General features: G+C 34.8%; 1 protein-coding gene across 2 annotated transcripts in view; it reads left to right on the top strand.

Annotated features, from left to right (window-relative positions):
- RNGTT (RNA guanylyltransferase and 5'-phosphatase) overlaps window positions 1-16,814 on the top strand; it is a 332,775-nt gene extending 315,961 nt beyond the window's left edge. Inside the window, exons 15-16 of one of the 2 annotated variants that reach the window (XM_033234571.1) lie at window positions 12,693-12,816; window positions 14,205-16,814. In XM_033234571.1, the coding sequence (XP_033090462.1) occupies window positions 12,693-12,816; window positions 14,205-14,368 (288 nt within the window). In that variant the 3' untranslated portion in view covers window positions 14,369-16,814. The remainder of the gene's footprint in view (window positions 1-12,692; window positions 12,817-14,204) is intronic. The other variant, XM_033234572.1, reaches the window with a different exon arrangement.
- The last annotated feature ends 482 nt before the right edge of the window (window positions 16,815-17,296 follow it).

The following is a 17,296-nucleotide window of genomic DNA, read 5'->3' as shown; positions in this document are numbered from 1 at the left end:
GTAACCAGCACACATTGCTAAAGGAGTGAAAAAAATAGAAAACACTACTGGATCCAAATGTTAGCAAGTCCTTGAAAGTAAATGTAAGGACTCCTTGAAGTAATTTGAACTATACATTGACATCTTAATGAATTGATTAGTTCAAATATTATTAGGTCTAATATATTGTGAACTTTGTTAAACATGGATTGTGTGTGTGTGTGAAATTTTTGTTTTATTTGATTTTATTTTTAAACATGGATTTTTAATGATCATTAAAATAAACTTAGGTATTTGTTACTGCCAGAAGTAGGTAGACCATTTATTAAATTAATGTGAAAAATAAACTTTATGAAATATTTGCATTAGTTATGTAACAGACATCTTAAAAAATGAGCAACATCAGATAAGCCAGTCATTGTATGTATAACTATAAAGAAAAAAAGTGTTAGACAGGCATATTGCATTTTTAGCCTCCTCCTCATGTTAATGGTGGATGTTAAAGCTTTCCTTGGTTGTATATCGATTTTATTATCCCAAGCATGCATTGAATCCATGATCTGCTGGTAATTCTCATCATGCTTGGTATTAGTACTAAACAGAGAACCAGTACCTTATGCCATAGAGTTTGGCACTCTGTTCAGTAAGTCATTACCACTACCTCACCTTACCTGGCAGAGCTGCTTGTTTTGTCCACACGACCTCTTATTTTTGCTAGTTATGCCTACGGAAAGGTCATTCAACCCAATAATGGCTTCTCATTTAGTCTAGAATTCAGACAAAAGCTTTGCAGCTGTGAAATGAAGCCCATTTAAAAATTAACCTATTGTAAATTCTTAATGATTGAGAAATTCTGCAATTTGCTATGATTTGTGGTTTGTGCTGCAATGAGAATAGCAAACAGCAGAGATGATGCAGTCAGAATGACGTGCATTTGGGAAGTGAAGAGAAAGAAACTTTAGCAGATACTGTGCTTGGTTCAAGCCCATGTATTATGTCCTTCTGGCCTCATCAGTCATATATCACTTTGTCTGCCACCTTTAGACAATCCGAAGTGAAATATAATCCTTGGAAATAATTACATAAATTACTGTTTTAAATACTCAAGAAGTAAAATTATCTATTAAGTGTAGTCTACCTTTTCCTCCTTTAATATTTTTTCAACCTAGAGCCTAGATTCTTAGGGAAAAGAAGGACATAGATGTTTGATTCATGAAGACCTGGAATTCAAATTTTGATAATAAAACAAATCAGCTCTGTATCCTCATGCAAATTACTTAAACTCTCTGGCTTCAGCTTCCACATCTGGAAATCTCACTGGACTCTTGCACAGATTAAATTAGATACTGTATTAGAGAACTTAGTAGGGATACAATACGTTTCTTCACCATTTACTACCTATTAACCCCTGATCAAATTATATAACTCCTCTATACCTCTGTTTCCCTCTGTGAAATGGGGATATTAATACCTACTTCCTAGGGTTGTTATGAGGATTAAATAAATCATGCAAAACCCTTAAAACAGTACTCTACATCTAGTTAGTATTCCATAATTATTAACCATCAGATTGACAAATCAGTAATCAACAAATAACTTACAATGATCAATAATGTAAATGAAACATGTAGGGTACACTAAGACAATTTATTAGAGCTAGAAAAATAAGCAGGGCTATGTCATTTAGTGCTTTGCAATGGGAAGCTGACAAGGATGACGTGATTGGAATTACTTTTTTTTTTTTTTACCTGACCTGTTTCTTGTTTTTTTATTATTTTTATTTTTATTCACCTTCTTCATACAGTAATTCACTCCTTTTGGTGTATGAGCTTAGACAAGTACATATAGGCATAGAGCCACTACTAGAATCAAGACAAAATAGTTCTATCACCACCCCTCACCACTGCCATTAAAAGAGCCCTACATGACAGCCCCTTTGTAACAAATTGCTTTCCCCACTCCTGAATCCTAATCTGCTTTCTGTTGATACAATTTTGCCTTTTCCAGTATGTCATGTAAATGGAATCGCATTCTCTATAGCTTTTAAAGTCAAGCTTCTTCAGTTCAGCTCAGTGCATTTGGAATTCATCCATATTATTGTATTTATCAGTAGTTTACTAATAGTTCTTATTCCTGAGTAGTATTTCATCGTATGGCCATACTGCAATGTATTTATTCACTATTTGAAGGGCATTTAAGTTGTTTCCAGTTTTGAATGGTTACAAATAAATATACTGTAAACATTTTTGTTCAAGTTTCTATGTGAACAAATGTTTTCATTTCTCTTGGGTAAAATACCTAGGAGTAAAGTTGCTGGCTCTTATGGTAAGTGTATGTTCAACTTTATAAAGAAACTGTCAAACTGTTTTCCAACATGGTTATACCATTTTACATTTCCACTAGCAATATACAAGAGTTCGGTTGCCTTGCATTGTTGTCAACACTTTGATATTGTCAATGTATTTTATTTTAGACATTCTAGTAGGTATGTATAGTGTCTCATGTGATTTTAATTTGCATTTTCCTAATGAATAAAATGATTTTGAACATACAGTATTTTTCTTTATTTGTCATTTATGTAACTTCTTTGGTAAAGTGTCCAAATATTTTGCCCATTTTTAAAATTTAGTTGTTTGTTTCTTATTGAGTTTTAAGATTTTTTTCATGTGTTCTGGTACAAGTTCTTTGTACCAGATATGTGATTTGCAAATATTTTATTATAATATATGCTTTGTCTTTTCATTCTCTTAACAATATATTTAGAGAGCATAAGTTTTAAATTTTGATGTAGTTTATCAGTTTATTTTATGAATAATGTTTTTGGTGTCATTTCTAAGAAATTTTGCCTAACCCTATGTCACAAGGATTTTCTTTTATGTTTTCTTTTAGAAGTTTTATAATTTCAGTTCTATATTTATTTAGGTGTACTTTACAGTTTAATTTTTGTGTAATGTGAATGATGTAGATTGAGGTGTGTATTTTGTGTGTGACTATCCAATTTTCCCAGTACCATTTATTGAAAAGACTATCATTTCTTCATTGCATTGACTTTGTGCCTTGGTCAAATATCAATTGACCTTATATTTGTGGATTTATTTGTGACTTCTCTCTTCTGTTTCACTGATCCATGTGTCTCTCTGCTTACCAATAATACCACACTGCCTTGATAACTATAACTTTATACTAAGTCTTGAGATCAGTTAGTATCACTTATTCAAATTTGTTCTTTTTCAAAATTTTTCTAGTTTCTTTGGCTTTCCATATAAATCAGGTTGTTGATATCCATTAAAAAAATCCTTTTGGGATTTTGCTTGTGATTATGTTAAATCTATAGATCACTCTGGGAAGAAGTGACATCTTAACAATATTGAATCTTCCAATCCATGAACATGGTATATATCTCTTTTTATTTAAGTTCTCCTTGATTTCTTTCTTTCATCAATATTTTGTAGTTGTCAACATGCAGATCCTGCACATAGTATTTTTAGGTTTATACCTATTTCATGTTTTTTAGTTGTGTTGTAAATTATACTTTTAAATTTTAAATTTCTAACTGTTCATTGTTGGTATGTAGAAATTCAATTGGTTTTAGTATTCTTACAGTCTGCATCCATTTATGTATGTATTTAACATCCTTGGATTCTGCAGCCTTGTTAAACTTATTCGTTCTAGGAGCCTCTTTGTAGATCCTTCTATGTAAGTAATCCTTGTTGTCTGTGAAGAAAGACAGTCTTCTTCCTTTTCAATCTGTAGGTCTTTTATTTGTTTTTCTTTTAAGCAAGAGAATGACTTGATTGGATTAACATTTTTCAAAAGTAAGTGTGGCTTCAGTATGAGGAATTGATAGGATGGGAAAATATAAAAGAGGCCAGTTTGGAAGCTTTCACAAGAATCAGGACACTGTGATAGGTTGGACTATGATGATTACAGTAAGAGAAGAAACACATATACTCAGATTATATTTTGGTTGTAGAATTAATAGGCCTGAGTATTGAATTGAATATTAGGGGAAACAAGAGGAAGGGATCAGGAGGACACCAAGAAGGGATCAGGAGGACACCAAGATCTCTGTCACAAGGAATTGGGTGGATGGAGTTGCCATTTATTGCATTGGAGAAGACAAGAGAAGAAACAGATTTGGAAGCAGGTGAAAAGCTGAGTTTTGAAAAAGCATATATATTTACCTATATAGGTAAACATAGGAGATAAGAAGAAGAGCTTGGGAATGAGTTAGATCTATGTGGGACCCCATTCAAAGGCTTCTAGAGACATTTCCATTGCTTTGCCTTTGTAGCTTCAGCATCCAAGATCATCAGATCTTTTTTACCTCAGGCCTTTGGACACATTGTTAATCACTGCCTTAAGTGTGTGTGTCTCCCCTCCCCTTGGCACTCCCACTTACTTTTCCTTCCTTTCTTCTGCCTTTCCTTCCTCCTTTCTTTCCTTCTTTAGGCTGAGGTCTTATCATCCAGTAGGTCTTAGCTTAAATATCATCTCCTCAGAACCCACCTAAAACCACTTATCTTTCTTTCTGCATTAGTCTCTGTTACACAATATTTTCTCCATAGGCATTATCATTTTGTAAACATTTTGTAGTTGTTTTCTTGTTTGTTGTCTGCCTTTCACACTAGACTACATTCCAAAGATCAGAGACTGTGTCTACCTTGTTTACTGTTATGTCACCAATCCAGAACACCTTACCGGGCACATGGTTGATCAGTATCTGTCAGGTGGGAGGAATGATGGTTCTAGAGCTCAGGAAATATGGCAAGAAAAGAACATTTGGGAGTTATCCACATATAGATGGTATTTAAAACTATGGAGATCAATAAGATTGCTAGAGAAAGAAAAGAACCCAGTACCAGCCCCTAGGGACTTGTCAACTTTAAAAGAGAAGAAGTTAGCAAAGAAGCCTGAGAAAGAGTAGCAAAGGATAGAGGAGGAAAACCAGATTTTGTTTCCTGGAAGTCTAGAAAAGAGAAATGTTTTTAAAAAGACAGAATGTAAATGCGTAAGACCATACTGAGGGGTGAAATAAGATGAGAACATTTGATTTAGCAACAACACAGAGGTCATTGATGAACCCAGCCAGAGTTTTGCTGGAGTAGAAAAAGTAGAAGCCACATGGGAGTAGATGAAAGAATGATAGTCATCATAGTAAATACAAACTAGATGGATACTTGACTGTAAATTTTGTGTATGAGTATCCACAAAATATTTGCCATCCATCAAAGCTATCTTTTGAATTAGCTTTGTATATCAGCTAACACTCATATGCCTATATAGGTGTTTAATAATTGAGTATATTTTATAAACTTGGTGTTTAACTGAAACATTTACTTTCATTTTGATTTGTCAGAAGACAAAATTACAACAAATTTAAAGATCTTAATTGGCTTTAATTTGCAATTCTAGAATCGGGCAACATTGTATTCCATAAAATAGAATAAGTGTTCTGATGAGCTGAGCAAGGGAGGTTGGTTTTATATACAGAAAAAGACTGAAGAAAGCAGAAACAAATGACAAAAAGTAGAGTGGTCATTTAAAGTTACTTTCCTTCTGAGGTGGGAACAGGGAAACACAACAACAGAAAAATAACTGGTTAACATCAGGTTGTTTCAGGTTACTTTTTCGGGGATAAGGGTTAAAGCAGAGGGAACTTTATTATCATGCCAACTGAAACTGGCCTGTTTCAGAATTTTGGCTGTTATCTCCCTCTGATTTCTCAGGTCAGGTAACAACTAAGTTTCAGTTTGGTGCTGTGGGACTTCAGTCTAAGTGACTCCATTTTGGTTTTTAATCTGGTCTGTTGGGGCTTAGTGTAGGAGCTTAGTCCAAACTAATGGCCTCATGTACTTTTAATTTAACAGATTGTAGTGCTGGAATAGATGCCACCTTAGACACTGAGAAATAAGAATAGATGCCACCTTCGTCACTCAGAAGTAGAGTACAAATGCATAATGTTCATTCTTGTGTCAAAGGGAGGATATTTAAGTCTTAAAACCTTTTGTTTTGTTTTTGGGGAGGTGGGGAAGGAAAGAGTAGGAAGGAGAAAGGGAGGCAGAGAAAAGCTTAGAGATAATACTAGCCTCCTTTACTTAACCAGCTATCAACAGTACAAGCTGCTTGCTAAGCTAAGGCACATGATTCTGGAATTTAAGGAAATGTCTTTCCTGAGGATCTCCTCTACTCTAAACTGGTACAACCAATGAAGAGTACTTATTTTATTGATCTAGATCAGAGTTAATGAAATTAAGTTCATAGAAATTCTGTTCTTTACCATGATCTGGTTTCTGCACCTGCAGCAAAGTTCTTCATACTCTGGTTGGTTTCCACTAAATGCTAGACATAAATCTGTGTGTAGGTTTTCGAGATAGGATCAGAAAGGATGAATGAAAAGGACTTAGGCCAGAGGCTAGCAGATGTGCTTGGTTCATGTTTCCTCATACACAGCACCTCTAAGCCAAAAGAAATACCTAAGAATTCCACTTATTAAGCAGATAGATCCAAACAACTAAATGTTTATGTCCAAACAACTTAGCATGTGTTAAAGACCATACAACTTCTCAAACCTTGGAATCGGATTCGAAACCATCAACCACATGTCCTGTTCCACGTTGATATTTTTGCACAATATGTGGTTTTAATCAAAATAACTGTTTTTCCCTAAAAATGTAAAATATTCCACAATGCTCTTGTGAATTTGCTGTAGCTCTCTGGGGTGCCTCATTGCAGTTTGCGAGCTGTGGACTCAGAGCATTATTCCAAGACTTTTTGTTTTCCATTTAAATATTTATTTCTTATATTTTGTACCTCTACATTAAAAACCAACCAGATCATTGGTGAAACAGTTTATTTTAGGATTTTTTGTTTCAAAATGTATGAAAGTTAAACATACATAATGTTGAAAATTTGGAAAATACAGCAAAACATGGAGAAGAAAGTAAAAATCACTTCTAATTCCACCATCCACCAATAACTACTACTAACATGTTTTGGTTTATCTGTCTAGTTATTTTCTATGAAGTAATAACTATGACTAACTCTGATTTTATTGGATGGTGGAAATCTGTAGTTTAGTGTGAATTTCATACCCTTTAGTTGTGACTTGTCTATAATGACTTAGGATAAGTAAATAAGGTGGAGTTATAGCTGCTTCTTTCCTAAGTAACTGCTTTCATTAGTTGTGTATCTGACTTCATGAAGGGCATGAAGACCCCACCATTCAGGAAGGAGAAGCCTGCTGCTGTGTTTCTAACCTAGCAAATGCAAGGTGTGCCATTTACACAGTGGTTCCTCATTATAGAGGCACAGACACCAATAGATTTCAGTAGGGGAACTTTTTTTGAAGTACTAGTCTAATATGTTTTAAAAAGATAACGTGACACGTATTTTACTTCTTTTAGCAGGTGGACACACTTTCTTAAAGTAATAATATGTCATGGCCCTGCTATAAGATAGTAGTTCTAGAAGACTAATAATTCAGACTAAAGCTATGCATATTGCTACGACACCACGTGGAAAACTTTTATAATTCCATCTTATTTCTGATGTATATGTTTTATTTTCTATGCCTTCATAAGGACTAAAAACTGAAGTTACTTACATGAAAATAAGATTTTTGTTTGAGTTCATTTACTTGAGATATGTTTTTAAAATCCACCTTCTGTCACACTATAGAAGTAGATTTTGAATTATCAAAAGGTAGAATTATAACTTCAGAAAAGAAGAAAATGGCCAATTTAGTTTAACTCTGTGTACAAAAATTTATTTATAGTCTCATGTATTCATTCCACACCCCCTTTCTTCTTTCCTTCTTTCTCCCTCTGTCCTTCTTCTTAATAATAATTTTTAATTCTGACCAAAATAAGTTGTGGCAGTACTTTCTTAGCATAACTTGGACTGTTGAAGGGTAATTCTGTTCTTTTAAAAAATCCCTAATAGGCTGGGTGCAGTGGCTCACCCATGTAATCCTAGCACTTTGGGAGGCAAGGCCAGAGGATTGCTTGAGCCCATGAGTTTGAGACCATCCTGAACAACATAGGCATACCCCATCTCTACAAAAAAATTGCAGTATTAGCCCGGTGTGGTAGTGCACAACTGTGGTCTCAACTACTTGGGAGCTGAGGCGGGAGGATGACTTGAGCCCAGGAAGTTGAGGCTGCAGTGAGCTGTGATCGCACCACTGCACTCCAGCCTGGTTGACAGAGTGAGATCTTGTCTCAGAAAAAAAAAGAGGTAAGGGGCCCCATGGAGAAAAGGTGGAAGCAAGATAAAAAGACATGGGAGCCAACCTGAGAGTTTGCAGTGGCCAAAACTAGAACAATTTGAGCAACAAAATAAGTGATGAGTATTTTATTATAAGCCAAAGAATAAAATAAATATCCATTAGTCCATAATGATACAGAAAAGTAATTAAATGAATAAATAGGGGAGAAGGGGCAAATCTTTCGTACGGAAGAACTCTAGATAATAGATGTAGAGGGAATGGAGGATACAGAAAATCCCATTAGAACACCGCAGGAATAATTGCTCAGGCAAGAGTTACAGATGAATGCCAAAATTAGTAAGTGAAACTTTTCTTTGAGCTGCTAATTTAAAATCTTCAGAAGTACTAGATCCAGTTTCATCTGATAGTTTCTTAACCCCAGATTACTGATAGATTCAAATAGTATAGAAGTGTGGTTATGCAGTAAGATGGATATAGCCAACAAATTTTTTTCAACGTAAAATATACTGTGTGTTGCTCTGTTTTTTTTTTTTTTTTTTTTTTTCCAGAAACAGTAAAACCTCATCAATTCAATGTAATTTGGGGTACAGATGTGAAATCCTGTTTTATAAATATTTTATTCTTTTTATTTTCAAGGTCTCGTTAACTCAAACTAGGATAACAGTCGATTAGAAGACCTAATGGGGTCCTGTTTTGGTAAATAATAATATGTAATTGACTGAGGATGATTATTGTCATAGTAACAAATTAGATACTAAAATTAAACTCCTCTCCTGTATACCAGTCATTCCTTTGATCTGACCATTAATGGAAGCTGTTTTTAGTTTGTGTACATGTGGGAGACATTATTTTTATTAGTTAAATATATTTTACCACTTAACCAAATGAGTAACTTGTAGTGTGTCTATCTTGGGACTATAACTGGTGTGATCAATGAAGAATGATGTATTGTTCTTAAATGTGGAAATACGTTTAGGTTAGTAGTGGCAGGTGCATGCATTTTCTGGAAAGCTCTGTTTACCAGATTTTTAGTGGCCAAGGAGTTACACAGATAGTTAATAGTACTGTTTAATTGTTGTAGTCAGATTGAGTAACATGTAATTCATAGCAATTCTGAAACTGAGAACACAAGAATGATAAGCTATATGATAAAGATCACAATTGCTAGTTAGCAAAATACAGACTACACATTGTTGACTAGCAAGCCATTCTTGTAAAATGCATATGATAAAATTTTCTTGACAGCTGTTTTCAAAGTGAACCTTTCTATGTCATCATGGTTCCTTTAGTAAATTTACTTGTAAGGTTTTTTTTTTTTTTTTAATCAGTGTTTCTTGCTGAAAGAAATCAAAGAAGATATAAATAAATAGAAAGACATTCATGCTTGTGGAATGGGAGACTGAATATTATTAAAATATCTATACTACTAAAATGCATTCCACCCCTATCAAAATCCCAATGGTATTTTTTGCAGAAATTAAAAAACTGTCTTAAAATTCCTACAGAATCTCAGTAGACCACAAAAGGTCAAAACAATCTTGAGAAAGAACGAAGTTGGAGGCCTCACACTTCCTGATTTCAAAACATACTTCAAAGCATCTAATTTAGATGGCATACTTAATTACTGGCATAAAGATAGAGGTACAGACCAATGGAGCAGAATAGAGAGCCCAGAAATAAATCATTGCATATATGGCCAAATGATTTGCCACAAAGGTACCAATACTACATAATGGGAAGGGACAGTATATTCAACTAACAGTGTTGGGAAAGCAGTATCCACATGCAAAAGAATGAAGTTGAACCCCTACCTTACACAACATACCAAAATTAACACAAAAATAAAGACCAAAACATAAGACCTTAAACTATTAAACTTGTAGAAGATAACACAGGCGAAATCTTTAGGACATTGGATTAGGCAGCAATTTCTTGTGTGCAACACCAAAATCATAGGCAACAAAATAAAAAATAGACAAAGAGGACTACATCAAAGTTAAAATCTTACGTACATCAAAGGAATCAATCAGCAGTGTGAAAAGGCAGCCTACAGAATGGGAGAAAATAATTGCAAATCGTACATCTGATAAGAGGTTAATGTCCAGAATATATAAAGAACTCCTACATCTCAACAACAATAAACAACCCAATTAAAAAATGGGCAAAGGTCTTGGACAGACATTTCTCTGAAGAAAGTATACAGCCAATAAGCACATGGAATGATAGTCATTAGGGAAATGCAAATCAAAACCACAATGAGATAGCACCTGACACCATCAGGATGGCCACTATGAAAGGAACAAAAAGTTTAAATTACAGCACAATAAACAATGGGAGTCAATTTAAAAAAAAAAAAAAAGAACAAAAACTAACAAGTGTTAAGGATGTAACGTTGGAACCCTTGCATACTGTTAGTGAGAATGTAAATTGATGCAACCCTTATGGAAAACAAAGGGGTCCTCAAAAGATTAAAAATAAAATTATGATCCAGTGATACTGCCTCTGGGTGTATATCCAAAATAATTTAAAACCGAATCTCAAAGAGAGATTTTCACACCCACGTTCATTGCAACATTATCCAAAATAGCCAAGAGGTAGAGGCAGCCCACGTGTCCATTGACAGATGAATGGCTAAAGAAAATGTGATGTATACATACAGTGGAATATTATTCTACCTTGAAAAAAAATTTCTGTCACATGCTACAACATGAATGAACCTCAAGGACATTATGCTAAGTGAAACAAGCCTGTCACAAAAGGACAAATAGTGTGTGATTCTGTTAATACTCATATGAAGTATCTAAAGAGTCAAAATCATAGAAACAGAAAGTAGAAAGGCAGTTATCAAGGTCTGGGTAGAGGGGAAGGGGCAGAATTAGTGTTTAGGGAGTATAGCATTTCAGTGTTGCAAGATGAAAAAGTTCTAGACATCTGTTGGAAAATACGCGGATACACTTAGCACTGCTGAACTGTACACTTAAAAATGGTTAAGATGGAAAATGTAATGTTTTTTTACCACAGATTTTAAAAAGCAGTGTTTCATTGCCTAATTCTATATTCGGTTAACAATTTTACTGATTGTCTACTATGTCCCAGGCACTTTCCATTATTATTCTTTCAGTGACACTTGTTCCCCATTTTAGAAATTAGGAAATAGACACTGAAAGGTTTAGAAACTTATTTCTGTTAGACCCTACATGTGGTATAGCAAAACTGTGTTTACCTAACTGAATGAGTTGTCCAATACTTGCATATAGACAGTGTTTCCAAAATAAAAGGAAATGGGTCGCTAGAAAGCAAGGCAAGAGAATTGAGACTAAAATAATGAATATTTGAGGATAAATTCAGCAAGTTTGCTACTTGGAATATCACTTTTTTGGGCATGTCTAGTTCCAAAACCAGTGAATGTATTGGACCTGTTGGATTTGTTGAAAATGCAGATGGTACAATCAAATGTAATACTCATAAAGGGAAAAGAATACAGTTTGAAAGTTTTTATGAAGACGTACTGCCTAATCTGTGAATTGAAAGCATCTTTTAAAAACTTACTTCCCGTCATATTCCTAGGTGGTAGTGAATATGTTTCAGATGAGAATGTTTCAGATAATCCTAGTGAAGTTAAATGATTGCAGTCTACCATATTGTGAGGAAAAGTTGTTAGCCGTGCAAGATGAGGACAGAATTAAAATATTACCATAACTGGCATTTGATTTGAAAACTACAGAGATAAGCTTAGGTTCCTATTTATGAAAACCATTCTCACAGCCCAGTGAAATATCTTTTAAAAGGTTCTATAGTTACCATGGATACTTGTTAGCTTTGATAGAGTATCCATATTCAGTCATCTGAGGTGAAGAAGCCAAAAAACCCATGAACTAATGTCACAAGTAGCTTCATTTCTAAATTCGTACTAGTTTGGGGATGGAAAGGGTAAGTTTCCTGAAGATTAGAGTGTTGGCTAATTGTCACTGCTTGGAAAGCAAAATATTTAGGATGCACATTGCCTGAATTTGATCCTAGTATTCACTATTGATATGTAACTTTTTCATTTAACTAGTACAGGCCATTTCTTAGATTTTAACATAGGAATTTAGATGGTTAGACCTTTCTGAAAGTTGATGAAACCTAGGGAGTATACTCAATTTCTGAAAGCCATAGAGACACAGACAATATTGAAGGCATTGGTCCCCATGGTAACATATTTGCATTTGGCCCAGCGTGGCTGATTTCTGCCTAGCTTCTTTTAATTGCTATATATTGACAGCCGTTTTCACAACTATTTGTAAAATGTCGGATAAGTGAGCATGTGTACAAGGGAGTGCACACCATACCTTAAGCTTGATTAGATACTTCAGATGACAAAGAGCTCTGCATGAAGAGTTACTGAGGTATTTTTATCATTTCCTAATGTGTCTGTCACGTAGTAGAAGCAAAAAGCCTTTCAAGTTATTTAAATATTTTCCTCAATTCTCTTTTAAAACAGGTGACAAAAGAGCTGAAACAGTATGACAACAAAATTATAGAATGCAAATTTGAGAACAACAGCTGGGTCTTCATGAGACAGAGAACAGACAAAAGTTTTCCTAATGCCTACAACACTGCCATGGGTGAGTATGACAACTTACCAGTGCCTATTATATTTAAAAAAAAAAAAAAAAATTAAGATGTTAGACCCAAAGTGTGCTGCCTTTGTTGTTTTGCTTAATGCGGCATAGTCATTTGGACTTCATCCTTGTTTGATGGGAAAGATATGTCAAGTCTGTATTCTCTCTGGCTCCAATTGGCTTGTAGGTTCTCCTCTCTAAACTGGTGGTCTTATGCCCATGCGCCCAAAAGAGAAGTTTAAAGGGCAGGATACTGGGCTGTATACAAGTTGAATTTATTGAACAACAACAACAACAACAGAAACCACAATAATTTCAGATCTATTCAGAACTATAAAAACCATTGTTTGCCAGATGGTAAAAGACAAAATTAGCAAGGGGAAATGTAATTTCCAGCTCTTAAAATAGCTTTACAAACAATGGAGAACAAAGTAAACGAAAACCATTTAAAAAGACAAAATCTGCTATGCTATTCTTCAGAGTGTTCTTTGGGTACAATATGAATGCTTTGGGAATTCAGAATAGTAAGTTTCTTTCATGGAGAACAACACAAATTAATTGAAGTTTATAAGGTATACCACTACCAGTAGCTGTTGTTGCTCTGGATTGCATTTTTAGTGGAGTTGAAAAAAGGTAAAAACCAAGATAACAGGTTAATCAAACTTTATTTTTAGAATGTGCAGTTGATGAGGAGGATATGATAAGCTAATGAGAAAATGTTGAAATTTCCAGTTTCAGCTTTGCAGTTTAAAAGTTACTGTTGTACATTTAGGAGTTCTCGTTGGAACTAGCATCCATTTTCAGACCAGATGAGTTAAGTTCCAAAGTAGGGATGATTACGCCAATGTCTTTTCTTCCAAGACCAAATAGGTAAATAAAATGAAAAGGACTGGCACTAAATTTTGATGAGAGAAGATAATATGGTCTGCCAGCTACAATGAAACCACGTATTCAGTAGGAATGGGAGCTGGTGCCACGTTTTATGTTTTGTAGAGTGGACTTCTTTCTGAGAGAAAGATTGAAGGACTATATATAGTACACATTTTACAAGTTTTAGTTGAATTCAGACTGTGATGTAATGCATTGTGTTAGATTAAAATCCCATAAAAACTGGTTTGGAAGGGATAGAAAACTTTGGGGAAGACATGCTTGTAGCCCAAATGTTTAAAGTTTTGGTTTAAAATTAATACTGCCATAAAGAGTAGCCATTAGACAAGCACATATTTTGGATGTAGGGGAGGGAGGAGATAGTTCAATGTGAAGTATGTCACTCAAATGGGTAAAATGGAAATATTTAGCATATTGGGATGAAAACCTTTCTCATAAGCCTGTGGTGAGTCAGCTGCCTTAATTAACCCTCACGTGAGACCCGTGTCTCCCTTTGTCCACAGCTGTGTGCAATAGCATCTCAAACCCTGTCACCAAGGAGATGCTGTTTGAGTTCATCGACAGATGTACTGCAGCTTCTCAAGGACAGAAGCGGAAGCATCATCTGGACCCGGACACAGAGCTCATGCCACCACCACCTCCCAAAAGACTGCGCCCTTTAACCTAAGACCTGCTTGTGACTTCAGGGTTAAGAAGAAAGATGAATGAGGAAAAAACGCTGTTGCCCACTTTTGTAGCCAGAGAAATTGAAAGACGACTGTGGCTTGATGTTGATACACATTTGAATTTTTTTAAGAAAAGAAAGGTATTGTAGCCAGCCTGTAAATACTTGATGCATTTGTTTCCTCAATGCTGCAATACATCATGGACTTAAACGTTTTATTTATCTGATAAACTCAGCCTTACCTTGTGGAATCTGAAGATTGAAATATCCAAAGGTTTAAAAAGATTGAAATCAATGAAAAAGAGGCCTTGTTTATATATGGGTAACTTCACATTTAATTTATAAAGTTAACAATCTGGAAACTGTGAGCCCATAAAACAGTATCTTTTAGAAGCTGTGTTACAACTATAGCAAATTTTCCTTTTAAAAAATTCAGGCAATGGCATTAAACATTCTTGCTGTCATTTACCATGGATTTCCTACATTTCTGAGATCCCTGTATTCAAAAACAAACGACAAGGTTGTTAAGTATTGTACTATATTAAACAGCTTGGTCTGGTTTATATCATTTTAACAAGTTTTTTGGAAATGTAAAAGAAAAAAGTAAAGCTCCATTTTTGTGAATTGCATTGTTTCTAAAGGGAGTGTTTTGAGTATTTTCATCTGTTTGTATTGTTTCGACTATGATACCAGATATCCAATGTGTCCATTCTGGCAGTGGTTTTGAGTTACTTCATGGAACTTAGACATACACCACCAGGTCCTTTATGTGTTGTTCTCCTGGAAGACTTTCCTTTTTTTTTAAATGCCAGGGCTACTTCTGCTTTACCTCAGTGGTATCAGCACATTGTAAATTACCTTAAAACACACAACTCACTGTGATCTGTGGGAGCGATATCAAATACAAACGATGTTGTGTTACTTCCCTCGAACAAAACAGCAAAGGGAATGCCAGCTGACTTCTTTGATTAGAAGGTAATGTCATGGGATAGAATGGTGTCACTAGAAAATGCTCTCCCACTGCTAGATAAATGCAGAGGCAAAGTGTAGACATCTGTAGGAACTAAATATCAAGGAAATCAAGACATTTATTTTCAAAGCCAGAATTCGATCTGCATTCTATTCTGCGGATGTTATTTCTGTTATACATCTGAATTTCAAAATGTTTACTGATAGATAATGGATTTAAAGGGCGGCTAATTGATTGTCGGCCATTGTTAAGAAACTGTTCAAATTGGTTTGTGTAAGAACTCTGAGAATTAGCTAAATGCAGACTAATGTATTTATTTTTAGAGGTAGAGGTTTTAAGTAAATGTATTTAAAACAAATGTTCATGATCTGAATTGTATATGTATATGCATATCTGTGTAAGTATACGCAAGTGTATATTCTACCGATTCAGTCAGACACGAAATCCAACTGAATTACCTGGTAGACTGAATATTTGACAGGATTTCTATATGGACATAGCACAGATGAACCAAAAATGTATTTATATGCACCTGAGTTTTAATGTTTTTAAGCAAAGTTTTCTCCTGCAGTGCTTTTCTATATGAAATAGTTGAGTCATGCTTGGGCTTTTTCTTCATTGTTCCCAAGTCATGTAATGTATAGTGAATTTATCCAAAACGCCATTGTCATGTTTTTTACTAGAGTGCTTTTGCACATTTGGGCGCTAAAGGGATTAAAACAACTGATGCCACAGTGACTATTGAAAGAGGGAAAAATCTCAAGGTTCCATAGTATCTTTTACAAAATGGATTTTAGAAAAATGCCTGTGCAACTCCAAATAGTCTGGTGCCTGCTTCCCCAGGACGAGTGACTCTTCCACGGTGTGCTGCTTTCCTCCGAGCCAGTGGAAAGGCAGATCCCTCTTGCAGATATGAAAGCAAGCTTTTGCCAGTGATCTTTAATGGAGTTAAAATATTTATGGTAATTGTAACCTTTCAAATGAGTTACGTGAAAAGAGCATCTCACTCTTAATACACCCAGATATTTTCTTCATGTCTTTGTGCGTTTTAGCAGGACTTAATTTTCTTAATTTATTCTTTCCTTTCAATTATAGTGACATAGAGTAGTTGGCCTTATAAGTAGATCCCATTTAGCCCCTGAACGTAATACCATCTGCAGTGTTATAAAAGTCATTTAGAAGGTCAGGGGGATAATCTAGAGGCAGGATTTTGGACATTGTGAAGGAAATGTGCTCTTTCTCAGCTCACTTCAATAACTATTTTCTGAGATTGAAGTTTTTTAGACAGGAATAAGAAAACTTTGCTTTCTTCAGTTATCACATGTAAAAGCTTTTGCTTTTTGTTAGGAAAAGGTGTGGATGACTCTACTGCGTGGATGGTTACATTTGCTTTCCGTGAAATGCTCAGAAAATGTCAGGACATTCCTTTTCCAATTGTGTGTCAGTGCGTATTGTAATAAAACTACTGATTTAAATTAGCATAAGTGTATCTACTTTGTTTTACTGGTGATACTCTTGTGTCCCTTCTATTGCTGGCATCACATCCTACTGCTGTCAGCCACACCCAGTGTAATCCATCTGGCTTTGTAGAGATTAGCATAAAGACTTGGAAAGCCTCTATTTTTCTTTCTGAGAAACTGAGAAATTTGATTGACACAGGGGGGTGTAGTTTGAACCTTTTATTTTTGAAGTGGAGAGGAATGGGAGAAAGCACATCTTTATATAATGTTTATATTATTTCTCTTCGTCTAATCTTAGCAGTCTACTGTATGAGTAGATATTCTGTTACGTTATTTTTAATGCATTTAAACTTTTTAGAATACTCAGCAATAGCAATAAATATTCTGAAATGAAGTCATGAACTACCAATTTTTTTTTTTTTTTTTGCATTGCAATTGCATTTTTATAGTATGGAATTTGCCATCTTTAAATGTTTAAATGATACCACCATTTTGGACTCT

The sequence above is a fragment of the Trachypithecus francoisi genome, unplaced genomic scaffold (genome assembly GCF_009764315.1).
Source record: "Trachypithecus francoisi isolate TF-2019V2 unplaced genomic scaffold, Tfra_2.0 Lachesis_group15, whole genome shotgun sequence".
Taxonomy (NCBI): Eukaryota; Metazoa; Chordata; class Mammalia; order Primates; family Cercopithecidae; genus Trachypithecus; species Trachypithecus francoisi.
The sequence above is the reverse complement of the archived record's forward strand: the minus strand, read 5'-3'. Positions and strand labels throughout refer to the sequence as shown.